The following is an 18,646-nucleotide window of genomic DNA, read 5'->3' on the forward strand; positions in this document are numbered from 1 at the left end:
GTCAAACATCAGTCAGATCTCCAAGGGACTCTTCACAACGGTCTACTAGCTTAGCTCTACTTCAGTCTATCATCTTAACCCTATAAAAAGCGAAGCCTAGCCCAGGTAATGAGGAGGATTTTATTTCATTCTTAGTTTAGAGAATTATCTATTGCAAGAGATCTAATTTAAGCATCAGAGAGTTCTCGATGGTTCAAACTGATGACGCCTCTATTGCTTAGCTAGTTTTGTTCTTCTGTGCAGGTCACCTCAGCATCAAGAGATCACCAAGACGAATCTTGTTGCAACACTCATCAATACCAAGTTTCCTATTCGATGCCAACACAGGGAAGCTTTAACATCTACCTCATATCAAATAATACATGTGTTTATGTTTCTGTACAATATAACTTTACAAAAATCACAGTACAACCGAAGTGAAACATGATACCTAAATAATATATGAAATCATAATTAACATATAATTAATTAAATTTGACATTGCAATTGAGTCTCTAATAATCTCAATTAAGAACTCCAATTAGATCTTATTACTTAACCTCACAACTCTAAATGATATGACAGCCTGTGGTACATCGCCTAACTTTCAGATGTTTGTTTCGCCAAATCAATTTGCACATTATCATCCTGGCAGAAATTATACAAGAGGGCAACCCATGGAGCTCTCTACATGGTTGAACTATTTTGTATTATCTGATCTTATCCGAGTTTTTTGGTTTATCATTCTCCTTCCCACTTTTCCACTTTTCGTACAATACATGCCCATACACATGTAGAAAATAAAACATACATACATACAAGCTCATTCATGCACATTATAGTAGCTAAAACATGGTTGTAATTGCCTGGAACGGAGTAGAGTGGTGAACAAAGGCATCTAAAATATTGCTAACTCAAAGAAAAAGAAAGGAGCAGGGGGCTCAATACCCTTGGGGAGAGAAACCGCTGCTGCAATTGGGAATGGAGACGGGGAAGAGGAAGGAGGTACGGGGCTCAGTACCAGGGTTTTAAAAATTGTAATCAACAATCAAATCGGTCAGAGTCGATTCCGATGTGCATCGGATATGAATCCGTCCGATTTAGTCAAGACTAAACTGTTTTTGTGGTGTAAATTGAATTGGCTCAGGAATCAGGCCAATTCAAGTTGGAATACGAAAAATTGGCCAATCTAATTCCGATTCAATCAATAACGATTGGTATCAGTGGAAATCGAGATTGATGTCAGTCGATTTCACTACAAATCAGTCAATTCACCGATCTGATTCCCAATTTTTAAAACCTTGCTCAATACCCTTAGATGGAGACTTGTTGGTCACCGCTATTATCAATTGGGAACGGAGACAGAAAAGAAGCGGTAGGTGGCTTGGGTTCCAAAACCAGAGAGAATATTGCTTTTGATTTTTTATATAGGAAGGGCAAAGGACTTGGGGATTTTGGGTCTTTTGAGTTTTGATATTTTTTATTATTTATTTTTTAGGAAAAGATTGGGCATGCTGCTAGGGTGTCGACATGTGTCATCCTCTTTCATCCCCTTTGAAAAAAAAGACCCCTTACCCTCCTATGTCCAATCCTATGATTGGTGTATATCGCTAGCTTACTGAAAGCTGGCGGCATGCGCAACCTCTCCCTTATTTATTTTAAGGGCAAGAGTTCTCTGTGGAAGAATGTGGCCTTTGAGGGCATGGACACACATAAGCATTATGGGGGCTGGATTTCCGCCTTTTATTGGGAGTGGGGCAGTCATCCCCCCCACCCTAACTATGTTTGGCTTTGGTGGTACAATCCTCCACAGGAAACTTTTCTCCTTATTTTATTTAAACAAATGTTGTTTAAAACGTACAATATGTATTATAGATGTCTAGTATGCGTTTCAGTTAAAAAACACGTGTTTTCTGAACATATTTTTGAATCATGCGTATACATTTGCATATAATATATATATGGGAGAGAGAACGCTATTTGGTCGCATGACCCCTACGCTAGCACGGGGGACCAATGGAACACACACCAAGAATCCAATAGAGGGGCAGGGTGGTCATTTTGACACTCACGTGTCTGGGTGTAGGGGGCACGATGACCAAGCAACCTTCTATTTCCCTATATTTATTATTATTAATTATGGGAGAGAATGCTACTTGGTCACGTGACCCCTATGCCAGCACTGGGACCAATGGAGCACGCACCCAAGAATCCAATATGAGGGGTAGGGTGGTCATTTCAACACTCATGTGTCTAGGCGTACGGGCATGATCAAGCAGCTTTCTTTTTCCCTATATTTGTTAACTACTTGGCCCTCCATTCACTTTTAGGGCATTTTAGGGAGAGAAACACAAAAATTATGGTTAGTTTCAACGTTTGTCAAATAGGGGCGCAGGTTTTATTCTGTTTTCATGGTCTGGCGCTCTAGACCATGGATTCCCTTGCGTGTTTGGTGGACTAAAAAACTTTTCTCTTTTACCCCGAACCATTTCACCGATATGGCTGATTTGAAACCATGATGTGGAATGCAGTTGCAATGTCCGGATATTTGCCATGTCATTCGCTAACTAGGTAATTTTTTTTTCTTGAATGCATTCAAAATTTTTATGACTCCAAATAATATTGTCCTAATTCAATTCTATTGCATATTTTTTCTTATATTTTCAATGGGAGAGGGTTTGAGATGGTGTCCCTTTATATTGGTATTGTACACTTCTTAGTACAAGAAAAGTTTTAGTGGATTTGGATTCCATGTTGGTTTACATAATTAAACGAGGAGAGAGAAGAGAGAGTCTATGATGGGGTATGTATATCGTGGTTCCGTGCCCACCTTTTTCTCATTTTCAATTGTCTAAAATTGTTTCATTTCACTTGCAACCAAACATAGCCTACGTAAAAAGTAGTGGTTTATTTTGACTAAAAGCTCAACATTTATATAATCTAATATAAGAATTTCATTTGGTCCATTAAAAAGGTGAAGAGTATAATAAAATCAAGGGTTAAGTTTTACTAGATGAGCACATCCAAATGGTATCTATAGACGGGCATTTATTTGTGCACATCAAAGACTAATGTGACAATTACCACTATTTTTAATAGGACAAATGCCAAATTTCAGCATTGAATTCAATCATTTATCTTTCCATTTATGTCCATGCAATCCTTAGCACTCTCATACACCTTGAAGTTTTTTGTTTGTTTTGCCATGAGTCCAACTATGTTAGGTTGAACCTTGACATGCGATCCAAGGACCTTGTGGTGCATTAGCCAAAAACAGTTTTAGTTCTATCTAACATTACCACATGACAAAAACAAGTACAATTTTTTGGTGAATAAAAAATATATTCAAAAAAAAGAAAAAGAAATACAATTCAAGAGCCAAGAAGGCTAACCAAGGGCAAGGACCCTATCCAAACAATATAGTCCCAAGAAGAGATGGATAGTAAAGGGCCAGGAGCGGGGGGAAACATCCGAAAAAATAAGGGGATACACCAAAATAGGGGAGGGATAGAAACAACCATCAAAATAACTAATGATACAACATTACTAGGGGGAATTGGAGGAAGGTCCCACAAAGAGCTAAGATGCCTATTTCTACGAGTATCAGGACAAAGCAACACATTTGTGGAGAATTTTGTTTCTGGCCCCAAAGGAAATAGTATCCTAGATCTGCTCAATAGTGCACAAAGAGGAAGTCTACCTTATCTTGTTTCTTTTCCACCAAATATGATAAATCATTGCACTAAAAGCCAAGTAATGGAGACCAAAAAAATGAAACACAAGTCCAAGTGCAACCCTTAAGGAAGTTAGACCGTATTTGGGTCTAAGCCCATTTAATCCACTTGAACCAAGGCCAAAAAGGAACCAAACACCAAGTGGCTAGGCCACTTTTCACCCAACAGCCTAACCCCACTTGAAATTTCGATTTCACTATTGGAGAGATTTTAGCCAATGGTTTTTGGTCTTCCCTATATTACAATTCATTCTATGAGCACTATCTTGATCTTCTACAAACATTGTCTTGATTCTCCACAAAGAAAGTCTTGGAAAGTTCAACTACAATATGAAAATTGCTTCAACATATGGATGTTTGCATCAAGACATGGGAGACCTCAACAAGTATCTATTCCAAGTTTTCTTATTTAGTTTATTTTCTATATTATTTGAAATTGGTCCATATCACAACTTGAGAACCAAAATTTGGGAATCACTATGCTAGTGGAATCTCTTGTAGAAAGGTGATTGTAGTCTCTTAGGTCAAAGATTAGAGTCCTATATACAGGGGACGAATTTTGTGTTGTAGAATGCATGTTAAAATTAAAAAAAAAAATCCCAAAGTTGCTCCATTACTTCTTATTTATAAACCTTGAAGAATTCTTCCATAAAAACCAAATTGAGCTTCTCCTTCCTTAAAGAGTTGGGTTTTCATTCAACCTTGAAAAGTTGTACCCTTCTCAACCTCGAAGAGTTGAATTCATCTTCTCAAATATTCAACTTTGAAGTGTTGAAACTTTGAAGTCAATTTCATTCCTATCTCTCTCACTTTCTTTACCATTTATTATTATTAAAATTTCCATCGAGAATCTTTTAAACTCTAAACACAAATCCATTTTACCCCATCTTCATTTCCCACAAGTTGCTTCATTGAAATCACAACAACCAAGCCCATCCCAAGTGGCCTAGCCACTTGATGCTTGATTCCCTTTTGGCATTGGTTTAAGTGGTTCAAATGGGCTTGGGCCTAGATACAAGTTAACCTCCTTAATGTACGGACTTGGGTTTCATTATTCTGGGCTGCAACACCAAGCTACCAAGAGTGTCACATGTAGTTTTACCATTAACAGTATTCAAGATCCACCTCCATTCTCTATCAAAGTGAAGGATTATTGATGTAAGGTTTCACAAGATCAAAAAGCTTGTGTCAGAAGGCAATATTTTTTTTTGATGAAGGTAAATACACAAACCACACGCCAGCACCTAAAAGGTTAACCGACTTTTAGGACCGCGTCAGAAGGCAATATTCACTAAAGGAAAATTCACATAGACAACAATCTTGTAGATATTCTCACCAATCCAATCGCTACAAAGAAGTTCAAGTCATGTTTGAACTTGATCGATATTACTTGTTGTTGAAAGTGAGGGACATACTGATGGGTACGGGTTTGTTCCTTTATGGAGATACGGGGATGAAGGCATTTATTGGTTATCTTCACAGGAGATTCGATAGAATTCAATCCAAGGTGGAGATTGTTAGGGTTCGATGTCTTGTATTCCGTTGCTCACATAAGTGGGGTGATTTTGAAAAGCCGATAAGAGAAATATTTTTAGGGCTATATGGGTATTTTGGTAAATTATTTGTATGAGTTTTAACTATAAATTTATAGCTAGCAAGGTTCTTTCTCTGTAATTGATCCAAAAGAGATGTGAGGAGGAAGCAAATCTCATTTCACCATGAACATATGCAAATCTTGCTGAACCATATAAATCCCTGCATGCATTGTATAATTGTTTATTTGTGATTCATTCTTTCTTTTCTGCAACATTTTAGATCACGTGTTTCTACAAATAGTCTCTTTAGGACTACTCAAACTTTTGTCGTATAAACAAGAGGAATGCTACTGGATCACCCCTTATTGTGCATAGGATTATACCAAACCTTTAGTAACTCTAAGGCTTTAAATGGGTTTCCTTCATACCATGGTTTCAAATTGGGGATCAGCTCACCAGTTTGGCCATTTCAATTTGGGACAAGTTGGGATTACTTACTCATCCCAAAAAAAAACAGTTTGTATTGGTGGATATCAAACTGTTATATACTAACCAGTTCTAGCCAAGGTCCTTCAAAACTTAGTCAAAATGGGGCTGAATCAGTGAGTCAACTCAGGATTTGAGGGGATCTTGAGTTCAATTCTGAGTTTTAAACTCTGAAATATTTCCTCATTTGAATGAAGGGTAGTTAAGGGTCTCCAAATACGAAGTAGTAAAAGAGTTTAGATAGATCACCTACCCGTATGTGTATGATTTGTATTGATTAGGTGACGATTAGGCGAGACATGTGTCTTTTTTGCTTCCATAAATATCCCTCCATACACTCTTAATGGCAACAAATGAGACACATGTCATCAGCTAAATGTACGTAAAACGTACATGCACGTGTAGGTGATCCGGGCTCATAGTAAAGAGTATCACCTTTTTTTCTCTTTACTTTTGTTTAAATAAATTTAAACCTTTTCATTTAAAAAAAAAATTGTAAGATTTTTGTAGGGTTCATGTTCTCTGTGCCGTAGCGCAGGCTGCGCCCAGACACATGGGCCTACCTCTCAAGGGGTAGGGTGATCATTGGGCACACCCCGATATGTTTGGGTGCAACCTGAGCCCGTGGCACTGAGAACATTCTCTCATTATCAAAACTTCCAAAACTAAGGAATTTTCTTGGGTACTCAAAAGGTCTCATTGGGAATAACATTACCCACAAAATATACCCTACCATAAAACCCGCAGACATTAATGTTCCTTAACCCCCTTTTCCAATAAAATCCCACTTTCAAATAGAAAAATTAAAATAAAAAAAAAAATCTAATGCTCCACACCACTAGTGTTAGAATACTTTAAGGGAACTAACTATTTTAAATTTTAGTTAAAAGATATCCTACTTCATCATTTCACTTCATATAGGGGCCAAAAACACTTAATTAATTTAATCCCCCTTCCCTCCTAAACGTTTCAAATTGCATTCTTAAATAATTTTTCTTCATCATCATAAATTCAAATCTAATTAACATAAGGAGATGAAATAGATGTAAATGAAATGCAAACAACAAAAAACAAACAGAATTTAATCCTTGTGTGGTGGTTCTTCTATAAGTTATAATCAATCCTTCCTTTTCTTGATACAGTATAAACAGTACTATAATCATCATCAATAACAATTAATCAATCTAGCTAGCTTTTCATATTTTCTCTATCATACCATATACCTTATATGTTCATAGTCATGCCATCAAATTGAATAAATAGAAGCTCAGAAAGAATCTAACATGAAACCCAGATGGAAATAGTCAAGAAATGCTCTTCTTTTGATGACAGTGAGAGTTGTGAAGCAAGAACAACTTCTTCATGACCTTCATCAATGTCAACAAACTTGGTTTCTTAGGAGATAACATAGCAGTAGTACTGTTGCTTGGTTTAGACATCTTCCAGGTCTTCACACAATACAATTCTGCTTTATCTCCAGCCAAACCCGAATCCAATTTACCGCCTTTTTGAAACCTCCTCTCCTCTTTGTTCTTATCCAAAGAAGGTAACAATTCATCATTGAAGTTCTCCCATAACATGTCCATCCTCTCTTCATCTTCTAATTTCATGTCTCTTTCCGCCATTGGAAAGCTCTTTCTTCTTTGGAGCTCTTCATCTGATCTATCTCCTCTGTTCCCATAAGAAGAACCAGAGAACACTTCATAAGAAACATTCCATAAAGGCGGCGAACCCACGAAGCAAGGGATGGGATCAGTGATCGTTGGGAAGCTGAAATCATCAGAAACCATGGCTTACTGGATCATCTCTTTACCTGAAGAGAAGGGGAAAGAAAAGGGTAGGAAAGTTTAGTTCAACTACTGGACTTTAGGTAAGGGTAAGCTAAGCAACTTGATTAATGGGTCCCATTAATCAAATTTTAATTTTGTTATATAGTTGAAGACATCTCATCTACCGCCGGATTGATCGGATGATTAGAGTCTAGAGAGGGAGACTTGTTCTTTGTTTAAGTCTTGAAGCCATATTCTTGTGGTGATATCTGAAAAGGACACACAACCCCCATAAGTTCAGAAAAAGTAGGAACCATATTTAAATGGTTGGTGAATGGTGATAGCTAGCTATGCACCTCTTAATGGAGATTTTAATTTCCTCCACTCCTTCCTTCATTACATGCAAGAAATTTTGGCCATGTATTCCCCTTTCTTCACGGCTCATCTACAGTCAACCATGTATACATCAATCAATTCTGACCATTCGATAGATATGTTGTGATGGTTGATCAAATGGGTCCCATCCATGGTTTGAGGATCGGTACCAGATCGGTCGTATTGGTCGATTCAAATCGGTATCAGTGGAGACTGATATCGATTCCTGATTGATATGTTATCGATTCAGATGTACTAATCAAGGGTAAAAATATAAATAAAATTAAATTTTATTGAAATTTAAGGATAAAATCATCAGATTCAGACTGATACAGGCTTATTCGGTCTACCGATTCAATAATTGGATAGTCAATACCAATTCTGGTCGACCACACCCCAAAACTAGGGTTAGGGTAAAATCTAGCCGATTCCAAGAATTAGTTGGAACCGACCCATACACAAATTCTGAGTATTACATTCTTGATTTAAATTCTTATTTGGGAGAAGATTCTTTGAGCAAATAAGGGGTATAAAAGAAAACACTAATAAGATGCGATAAAACAATATCATACATAAGACAGTAACGAGTGCACCTTGACCTGACGGCTGAGAGAGAACTTTCTCCCCGTTTATTTTTCTTACAAAATAGAGGGAGACCAGGATGGTGCATCCAAACTTTAATCAAGAATGTGGAATTGAAGTCAAATGAGTCAAGCGTCATTAGAGATTTGGGACCCAATGGAAACCCATCTTCTGAAACAGAAAAGGAAAGCTTTGATAGAAGACTTTTCCGTTTAAGGGGACCATGGGAGGACACTTGTACTCACTCAGGTTCACTTAATTTTTGCAAGTGGGTTCATCTTTATAGGGACATTTGGGAATATAAACAAACAGTTGGTGTTCATGGTGGAGAATTATTCTATCTCTACATTTGGCATACATGTTACAGAAGTGGAGCTTACTTTATTTTTTTGTTTTTGCCTTAGATTAGTTGATATGTCCTTGATTTAATAATCTTCAACTACTTCAAGGAGTACAGATCGTTAAAACACAACTCTTGTACTTTTGTCTTTACAGGATAAGCTGCACAGGTTACAGTCATAATTAAAAAATCCGATAGGCTGGCCGGTCGAACCGGATCAGAATCTGTTAAAATCAATCTTTACATCTATATTGTGGTTATAAGAATGGACAAGGACTAGGCAGTTTGAAACCTTTCAGTGTCTTTCTTTGAATGGTGCATTTAAATTAAAGTCACTTTGGGATGTTCTTTCCATTATTGGCCGGTGCAATTGGGTCCTATAACTAATTTGTGTTGCCAAAATTTCTCTGTAAATTCGATTTTCAATTATTTTTTAATGAAATTGTTGTAAGGAGTTCTAAAATTTGAAATTAAAAAAAGAAGAAGAGATTAACTCATCATTAATGTCAGGATGATTTTTGTTCTATTTTAATTTTCTTTTATTTTTTCACCTTCCAAACATAACTTAAATAGATTATAATGGGTCAAGCACTCAAGCTCAATATGGGTCATCCCTCACCATTTTTAGATTCTGAAAATGCCCCTTTTGTACTTCAACTGGTAGTGGGTGAGAATGTGAGATATGTGTCATACGTGTGGTGGAACGTATGACAATTGAAACCCCCTATTCAAACACACTATCCGAAGGAGGTTAAAACGTCATTTCCGTTTCCTTATGAGTGGAATGGTAGAGAACAAGACAGGAAAAAAATTCGTGGTGGAACTAGACTTATCACATCTGGATTTTTGGCATACCAAATCCACCCCAACCTAATCCATTAATATTAAAGACCCAAACCACTAGGAGTGGGGCAAGGTCGGTTTTGGATTGACCTGCCCCATTGCCATCCCGGTGCATATTAGCAATTTTTTTATCAAAAAAAATGCATATTAGCAAATCAAATAGAAGAGTCCAATCTAATCGTATATAACTTCTCGGAGAAAGAAAAATGTGTTGCATAGCAAATGCTAGCGCTCTCTCTGTCTCTCTCTCCTCCCTCTTATGAAATGACATTTTGTTTTGGGCTAATGTTCTCTGTGCCGCAACGGAAACTGCACCCAGACACAAATCGTTGTACTCTCCTGTAACTGCACGGTGTAGTACTGCATCGTGCAGCGCAATAGAGGTCATGTGACATAACAGGCCCCACATAGTGCACATGGCCTCTGCAGCCGCTGGACAATGCAGTACTGCACCGTGCAGTAACTGCTTAGGATAAAAATTCACCCAACCCCTTCAACTCCTGTGAACCAACTAGTCCTAATGCTTCAACTTTCAGTTCATTTCAAACCTTCTTCCTTTCTTTTTTCTTTTTTATTAAGAAGTTAACCTGAGTCGAACAAGATCTCCTTTCTTGACAAGAAAAGGACAAGGGAACTAATCTGTATTAGGACCTAGAAAGCCATATTTTCGTATAATTGAATCGGATACAGAAAAATTGGATGAGAAAACAGAATGGATAAGAAAATTATCTTAATCATCCCTAGTAATTAAGTATGCACTTAACCAAGCAGACAGAATCTGACTTACTACCTGATCCCTCGCATAATGGTTACAGAATAAATTCTGTCTATGAGGTTGGCAAGGAAATAAACATCTTAAAAGCAAAACAAGAACACATCCAAAATGCAGTTGGCAATTACACCCTCTCCAACTCAGTTATATGTTTGTCCAACTGGTCTTTCAACTCCTTCCTCCAACCTTGGATTAATCTTTCATGCTTCTTGATCAGTTCAGTCTTGGTCTTCAACTCTTCTTCCATCAGAGTGATCTCCTTACGGAGCATTTCTTCCTTGGTTGGTTGATCTTCATGTTGTAGACCAATAAAATATAATTGAAGCTTTTTGGCAGCTTCCATAAAATCTCTAGCATGCTTCTCTACATCGATCTGATGAGAAGGGTGGGGGGAACGGTCTATTGCTTGCAGTTCTCTTGCAGGCAAACATGGAAGGAGTGCAGCTTCCAATGCCGTTATACAGGCAAGAATGTCTTCCTTCGGCGTGTGTGACTGTATCTGCTGCTCCAATTGATGCTGTTGGTCGAGTGGCTGTCTCTCTGCCATTTTCTTGTTTACTACCCAGTCAATTGTATTCAAACAACAGTAGTGTGATTCTGTGAATCAGCCTGAACTATAGTAGACCCTAATTTATTTAGCTGCTGGTATTCTCTTCTTGTAGTCGTTCATTATACAGACTAGCATCCAAGTCTATCAATATGAAGCTGGTGCCACTTTTTCATTTTTCTAACCCTTGATTTGCCACTAAAAAAAGAAAAATATATATATAAATAGGGATGTAAAATACACAAAAGAGCCAAAGGTAACTGCAGAAGCTTAGGCACATACATTGTGGAAGAGAATTTAGGGGCAAACTTGAAATCTTACATTTACAATACAACATCCAAACTCCCACTTTTCTTTTGGTGGTATAGATATGTATATACACTAAAACTAAAGAGAAACACAGACACATATATATAGGAAAATCTTGTTGAAACCAAAGAAGGTGAAAGAGAAATTGTTACCTTACTTTTTTGCTGTCTTATTATAACATAATTCTTCTTTCAATGAGGGTAAAATAGTGCCATTTCACTTCTTTGCTGTTTTATTATAAAAGACACTTTCAAATTATTTTTAAAACCCTTTTTTACCTGACAAAGAAGCTGTAACCTTATTTTTTTGGCCCTTTTTTTTAGCAACTCTTTTTTTGCCGTTTTAGAACAACACATTTCTTCTTTCAATGAGGGTAAAAAACTGTTATTTAACATGGGTAATCAAAAAGCGTGCAAGCCAATGATAACTATTGAATGAATGAAATATGCAAAGTAATAGCAACAACACTAAACCAGCAAAACAACTATTGTCCATGTACAAGATCATGAGACATACAACATCCCCGTGCCCCTCCCCACAAGAAAAACTGTACAGTAGGGATGAGGGATGAGAGAGGAGAGCTGATCTTTCCAAATCATGATCCTTTTTTTATATTGAAGCATCACAGCTTCAGGGTTACTAAGATTAGATAGAGATATGTAATTCACGGATGCACATGTAATCATGAACAAGGGGAATAGTACATAATCAACAATTACCATCCTCAATGAGCCCACACTATTTGACTCTTTTTATTACCAAATGCAATACCATCAAGAGCCATGTTGGAAAAATCCTAATTACACATCAACAGGCTTACTATTGAGGAGCTTTCTACAATACAGGGGTATTCTCCAATACAAAGGTGGTTTTGACTTAAATGCTCATAACTACGTACGTATATTATTTTCAGTCTGTAACTTGGAATTCCTTCCACAAAGTCGAACTATTTCTTATTAAACTCAAGGCAAACAGGATCAATCCTCTTTGATTTCAAATATCTAGAGGTCACATATATGCGCAGCTGCAGGTATCCTTTTGTTTGTAAACCAGTTTTCCATATGAAGGCCACTCTTTCATTCCTTTTAACTCTGTTTTTAGCTACATCAAGAGGAGTCTTGCCAAGCGTAGGAGTCTGGATTATCTTTAGTTTGGGACTTTCTACTTAAGTCTAATAGTATAAAGTACTAGAGCAATAGCATTAGAGCAATACTGTGGTAGAAATTTAAGGTTCTGTATGAAAAAATCTGGAACTAGGATATTGGTTGAAATGACATCCATATTTTTAGTATAGTGATAACAGTGTAGTTTAAGAAAGCCTAACAGCAACCAAATAGAAAAATCTGTACTAGAAATTGTGGTAAATTGAGGTAACCTGCTAAACGGAGGAGAAAAAATAGAAAAATCTGTCCTAGAAATTGTTGATTCCTCACAGCAAGATCTGCAATGGAATCCAAAAAACCAAGGTCAGATTAACTTGAAAGAGGAAAAAGTGAAAAAGTGAAGAAACTCTTTGAACCTCAGGAATTCAAAGTTAACAAAAGCAAAAACTGTAATTTTCACCATATTTTACCATATGTAAAAGAAAACATCAACCAAGTTGGAACCTTAAACTCGCATAGAGGAAGAAAGGGACTCCATTCAATAAACAAATAGATACTATCATATCAGTCCGAATGGAGGTAAACTCAAATCTAATCCATAAATGGCACATCAAAGAATCTGAAAAGGCAGGGATTTCATATTTTATTCCCACAATAAAAATTAAAGAGAAGAAAATCTGAAGAAGAGGAATAACTGGAATGTAAGAGAGATCCAGACTGCAGGCCACTTGCATTTGGTAGCAAGCAAACCCATCCCCAAATCAGTAACACCTTAACACCACTTCAAGCTGATCAGTTTCCAAGAGTTGTACACAACCGCAAATCAAAGATTTACAAATCTATGGTGCAGAAATGCTTCAAATAGACCATGAAAACTCTCTCCTAAGCAAAGCACAGAGCCTCCACCAAAAATATTCCAGAAAACATCATCATCTCCCCAACAGTGCTCACTACCTTTAAATTTAGCCCAATGCACCCAAAACCCATAAAGTGATCAACACTACTACTCCCCACCCTATATAAACTTAGTCTTAGGGTTAAAGGTTAGTCTTAGCATGGTTTAAAGTATCCTTCCGTATCAGCCGATACTAACCGATACATATCTTATTTTTAAGGTACCGATACAATACCTAAAAAAATTGCTATTAGTACATGTAAGAAACCGCATCTATTATATATAATAAAAAACATATCATGCATCTCTCAGATACAGTACAATAAGTCTCTTAAAATCACCCTTCCTATAAACTTTAAACCTTTCTTAGGGGACTAATTGTTACAGACTGGCTGGAGATGAATGTTGAGCGTCTTGACCTTAGTGTACTGAGGCAGCTGGGGAAGATGGATGTGTTCTTTCTTAAAGTTCCTCTCACCCATTTTTGTTTGACCAAAAGGTCCTTGTATCCGATTCAATTCTGAAATGCCCAAATGGGTATACAGATTGGACTTGGGTGTCAAAGTTCAGTCCGAACAATAGTTAGTAAGTTTGGGAACGGCAGGTATGGATACGTACGGTAATTAAACGGGCTAAGCGGCAATAATACTTTTAAAAAATTCGGCGCAATAAAACATATACGTTAATGATACGGTACGTGTTTAATACGGTTGCTCCGGGAGCAAAAATACAGGCATATATTCACAATGCAACAGACATGTACATCACCTAATAACCAAAATAATAGCATATAGACAATGATTTTATTGGAAGGAAACCTCACAACAGAAATAAACAGGATATAATAGTCTAATACAAATTAGAAACACAATAAGATAAACATGCAAGAACCCAAACACGCAATAACACAGCCTAATCAATCAGGACACCTCCCTATCATCAATCATTCTCGTGTGCTATTCATATGTAACAATGAACATGCAAGAACACAACTATAGGAGTTCAACATGGCAACAAGGATTTCAGCTTTTGGCTTCAAACGAAAATGGAAGCAAAAGCAGCCAAACAAAATCTGAACAATAGGAGTTCAGCAGTGAAAAAACAAGAAACACGTATCTATTTGAAATCATATGAAGTTCTAATGTCAGATTAAGCTCAAAGTGATCTGGACCACATAAGCTTCCATGCTCCATTTATAAGCTGCTTTTATAATAACAGAGGAATTTTTGAATAACAGTCTGTCCCATAAACCAACTACCACACAAGTAAATGACAACAATTAGCAGCTCCAAAACCCATGCTCAACACCTACAAGGCAGAGGTACCGCTGTACTCACAGGCTTAACAACCCAACTCAAATTTCACCCCCTGGGTTGTTCCTCTATCAAGAAATAAACACCCTCAATCATATTTGTTCTTCCCTCTATCAGACCATTAATAGCTTCAAACGGTTAATTCTTTTATTATTTTTCTAGTAAAGGAGAACAATAAACACGCAATAACGCGTAAGTACCTGGGTCTGAAGGGGAAGGAACGTAAGTCTAATGAGAAGTACAAGAAGCCCAAGGGAAACGATAAATCGGAAGTTTTATCTCTGGGTTTATCCCCATCCCCAATTGGCATTTACTCATCCATGTCCCAACTCCCATGAGGCCATAGAAACATAGTCAATGAGGCAAGTGAGTGAGAGAGATACTTACAGAGAGGAAGGGGGCTGGTGCAATCCACAGGAAATGGAGACGAAGAAGAGGAAGGGAGCTCAATAACATTAGATGGAGAGTGGAGACTCGCCGGAATAGTCGCTGCAAGCCTGCAACCATTGATGGAAGGGATTTCGGGTTCCGAAGTCCATACGTTTCTTTGGTTGCAACCTTTGACGGAAGAGATTTAGGGTTCAAAAGTTTGGAAGAAGAAGAGGAGTCGACATTTAGAGGTTTTTTTGGCATTTTGATTTTTTTAAAGCAACGTTTTTTAATACGTATTATGTCCAAAAACGTATAATGGACGTATAATACGTATTCTAATAAAATTGTGTTTTTTACTGTATAAATATTAATATTAATACATAAAAATACATCTTATTGATTAATATGTACACATACGCATATTATACACAAACTTACTAACTATAGTATGAACCTTAATTAGTAAGTTCGGGAACAGCAATCAAACGGGTACGGATACGTACAGCAATTAAACGGATCAGACGACAATAATACTTTTCAATAATCCAACATAATAAAACGTGTACGGCAATGATATGGTATGTGTTTAATACGGCCGCTCTATAAGCAAAAATACGGGCATATATTCACTATGTAATAGATATTCACCACCTAATAGACAAAATAATAACATATCGACAATGATTTTATCTAAAAGAAACTACACAACTAAAATAAACACAATATAATATCCCCTATTGGTGATCGATGTAACATGTTCAATTGCAAATCTATTTCTGGTTTTCAAGTAATGACAGTAAATGGATGCATCTATGGATGTATTCAACAAAGTGCATGTGTTCAGATTTGTCAGGATGGACAACTATGGATGTATTCATTTAAAAGTGAGAACATGTCTTCTCTTGCTAAGCTTTGCTTTATCCCTCTCTTATTTTACAGAATAGCAGTCATCTTCATGGTTATAGTGCTGAGGAGGTCGAGGTACATCATCAAGTTGGGTGCAAGAATGGAAGCTTGAAAAATGATCTTGCTTACTTTACTTGATTTCGGAATATATTGGAAGATGTATTCCAGAATCACAAGATGAAGCTTTTTCATAAATTATTACAATAAATAATTCAAATTTCATATTAAGAAACTAAACAACAAAAGGCCGGGCTGAAGAATGAATAGCCACAGTTCGTGCTGGATGATATAAAACATCCACTGAATATGAGAAGAGTTAAAAGAACTACAGCAGACAGAGAAAAAAGAAAAACTGAATAGGAAGGGGCAGGGGGTAACTCACCGTCGGGCGTCGGCTACCGGAGACGAAGAAGAAGAAGAGGAATAAAGGAATACAGATCCCACCACTGCAAAAGATAGAGTCGATTACTTGAATAATGAAAGTAATCAAAGAGTGAAATAAACCACTTGGAAATATGTCACCAAACCATCACCCACCTTATCCTTCGTCGCACACGGATCACTGAGAAGTGAGGAATACGGTTTGCATCCACTACGAAGGCTGCAGTGTACAGAACAGGAAGGGGGAGGGGGTATCTCGCCGGCCACCGTGAACGGAGACGGAGACTAGGAAGGGGCAGGGGAATCTGGACTCACTGTCTGGTGTCCCTAGGGTTCGATTGTTCGAATAGGAAGGGGCGAAGTTTTTCTCTTTTTGGGTTATTTTCAAATGCCCCCTGAAAATGACCAAACTTACAGTTTTCCCCTTGAATTTTCACTAATTTTATATGCATCCCTGCTTTCCAAATTAAGTATCACTATAATCCCTCCCGTTAGACAGATCCCAGTTTTTAAACATTGACGAACCATTCTGCCCTTTGATAGGGTAGAATGACAAAAATACCCTTATTTGAAAGAAAGAAAAAAAAAAAAACCTGCAACTCATCTTCCCCAAATCGTTTAGGGTTTGGGGAAGATGAGTTCTTGAATCAGAGGCATCGGATGCAGAGGAAGGAATTGGCGTGGCTGTTCGACACGCTTACCGTGTTGCAGGGAGTTAGGTTGCTTGGCACTAGGGGTCACTACACTATTGATTTGGCCGTCGGTGTCGGTGCCGGCTTACTCTTGGACTCTTTCGCCAGGAAATACTTGAAGGAGAGCAAGCATAGGCTTCAGGTCAATTTACTCAAGTAATTATTATAATTTGGCTCAGATCCAGGGGACGAGAGAGTTAATGTCGGAGAATTGAAAAAAGAGGAAACTTCGAGAGAGGGTGGAAATTGATTGTGGGAATTTGCTTCTTTCAACTTCTCTTCGATGTTTCTGCAATTTTTTCTCTGGTTTCCATTACATCTGATTAATTGGTGGATGAATCTGAAATCTGGAATGGGTAAATCCAAAAAGATCCCAATTACATCCTGAAAGGTTTAAAGGTACCAATGACATTCTTAGTACCAATTACAGGTGGGGGCTTTCGTTTTAATTCTTTCCGTACTTTTATATGCTCCATTAATGGGATTTTCGTTTTTATTCCTTCTTCGTTTTATGTGTTGTATTAATGGGCATGAACGCCTCCATTCATGGCCATCTGAATTGTCTCCCTCAAGGCTAACCGATCAACAATGGCTTCCATGTGCCTTGGTTGCAATCCTTGGACCTTCGACTTGGGCTATACTGCACTCAGATCTAAACGATTTGAGATTTTTTTTCTTAAAGGGGGTGGGATAGGCAGTAGTTAGGGTTAGGCACATAGCAGACTAGTTTAAATGAAAATATTCAAGTCTCTTTTTAAACCAATTCAATTCTTGATTTTAAAATCAAGAATTCATCTTCCCCAAACCCTGAACGATTTGGGGAACATGAGTTGCAGGGGTTTTTTTTTTCAAATAAGAGTATTTTTGTCATTCTACCCTATCAAGGGGGCAGAATGGTCCATCAATGTTAAAAAATTGGGATCCGATATAACATAATGCATCTGTCTAACAGGAGGGACTATAGTGGAACTTAGTTTAGAAAGCAGGGGTGCACGTGAAATTAATGAAAGTTCAAGAAGGCAACTGTCAGTTTGACCATTTTTAAGGGGGCATTTGAAAATAACCCTTTCTTTTTTGAGTTCTGAATTTTTTTTTCATTATGGGGGTTGGGGGATGCAATGACCACCCTGTCCCTGAGTGGAAGGCCAATGTGCCTCGTAACCTATGCTACGGCACAGAGAACATTCTACCATAGGGGCGCTGTACTCTGTGCCGCAGCACAGGCTGCGGCCAGGCACATGGATGTGGGTGCAATGACCACCCTACCCCCTAAGTGGCAGGCCCATGTGTCTGGGGGCAGCCTATGCTGCGGCACAGAGAACATTCTCCCTTGCATTAATTAATTGTAAAATAAAAAAGTATTTTATCCATATAATTCATTATTATATGTGTATAATACGGATCCAAGTAAAAAAAATACATTTTTTTACCGGATTTATGATTGAATACGATAAAATACATTTTTTTTAATAAACCGTTTGAATACGCAAACTTACTAACTAAGATCTGAACCAGTTGAATGAAACGGAAACCTTTTTTTTTTGGTGAAGAGAAACGGAAACCTTTCGATCAGTTCAATTCAATTCAAATCAAACCAAACTTTAATCGATCTAGTTTCAGGTTTTTTTTTTTTTTGGGGGGTAAACATTTAGTTTCAGGTTGGGGTTTTATGAAACTGGTAGAAATTGAAATCAAATCAAACCAATCAATCGAA

General features: G+C 37.4%; 2 protein-coding genes across 8 annotated transcripts; both read right to left on the reverse strand.

The window, feature by feature from the left end:
• Positions 1 to 6,980: 6,980 nt before the first annotated feature.
• Positions 6,981 to 7,586, reverse strand: LOC122661582. Its single transcript, XM_043857027.1, has one exon. The coding sequence runs from the start codon at positions 7,521 to 7,523 to the stop codon at positions 7,038 to 7,040; it is 486 nt and encodes a 161-aa protein (XP_043712962.1). The 5' UTR covers positions 7,524 to 7,586; the 3' UTR covers positions 6,981 to 7,037.
• Positions 7,587 to 10,341: 2,755 nt separating this feature from the next.
• Positions 10,342 to 16,683, reverse strand: LOC122661581 (mediator of RNA polymerase II transcription subunit 28). 7 transcript variants are annotated; one of them, XM_043857025.1, is made up of 3 exons: positions 16,678 to 16,683; positions 11,091 to 11,105; positions 10,342 to 10,993 (listed from the first exon to the last, which is right to left on the reverse strand). In XM_043857025.1, exon 3 carries the CDS (start codon positions 10,959 to 10,961, stop codon positions 10,539 to 10,541), a length of 423 nt encoding a protein of 140 aa, XP_043712960.1. In that variant the 5' UTR covers positions 10,962 to 10,993; positions 11,091 to 11,105; positions 16,678 to 16,683; the 3' UTR covers positions 10,342 to 10,538. The 7 variants fall into 7 exon arrangements, with proteins under 7 accessions (XP_043712960.1, XP_043712961.1, XP_043712958.1 ...); XM_043857026.1 differs by lacking the exons at positions 11,091 to 11,105; positions 16,678 to 16,683 and adding exons at positions 12,646 to 12,712; positions 13,649 to 13,680 and having other exon boundaries at positions 10,342 to 10,972; XM_043857023.1 differs by lacking the exons at positions 11,091 to 11,105; positions 16,678 to 16,683 and adding exons at positions 12,646 to 12,713; positions 13,103 to 13,275 and having other exon boundaries at positions 10,342 to 10,954.
• Positions 16,684 to 18,646: the final 1,963 nt, after the last annotated feature.

Source organism: Telopea speciosissima, chromosome 5, assembly GCF_018873765.1.
Source record: "Telopea speciosissima isolate NSW1024214 ecotype Mountain lineage chromosome 5, Tspe_v1, whole genome shotgun sequence".
NCBI lineage: Eukaryota > Viridiplantae > Streptophyta > Magnoliopsida > Proteales > Proteaceae > Telopea > Telopea speciosissima.

Excerpts from the sequence above, each read along its gene's own strand:
- LOC122661582 (XM_043857027.1), bottom strand. The coding sequence starts at position 7,523 with ATGGTTTCTGATGATTTCAGCTTCCCAACGATCACTGATCCCATCCCT.
- LOC122661581 (XM_043857020.1), bottom strand. Across the intron at positions 10,973-12,645 it reads TTTTCTCCTCCGTTTAGCAG|TAAACAAGAAAATGGCAGAG; the intron begins GTTACCTCAATT and ends TTGACTGGGTAG.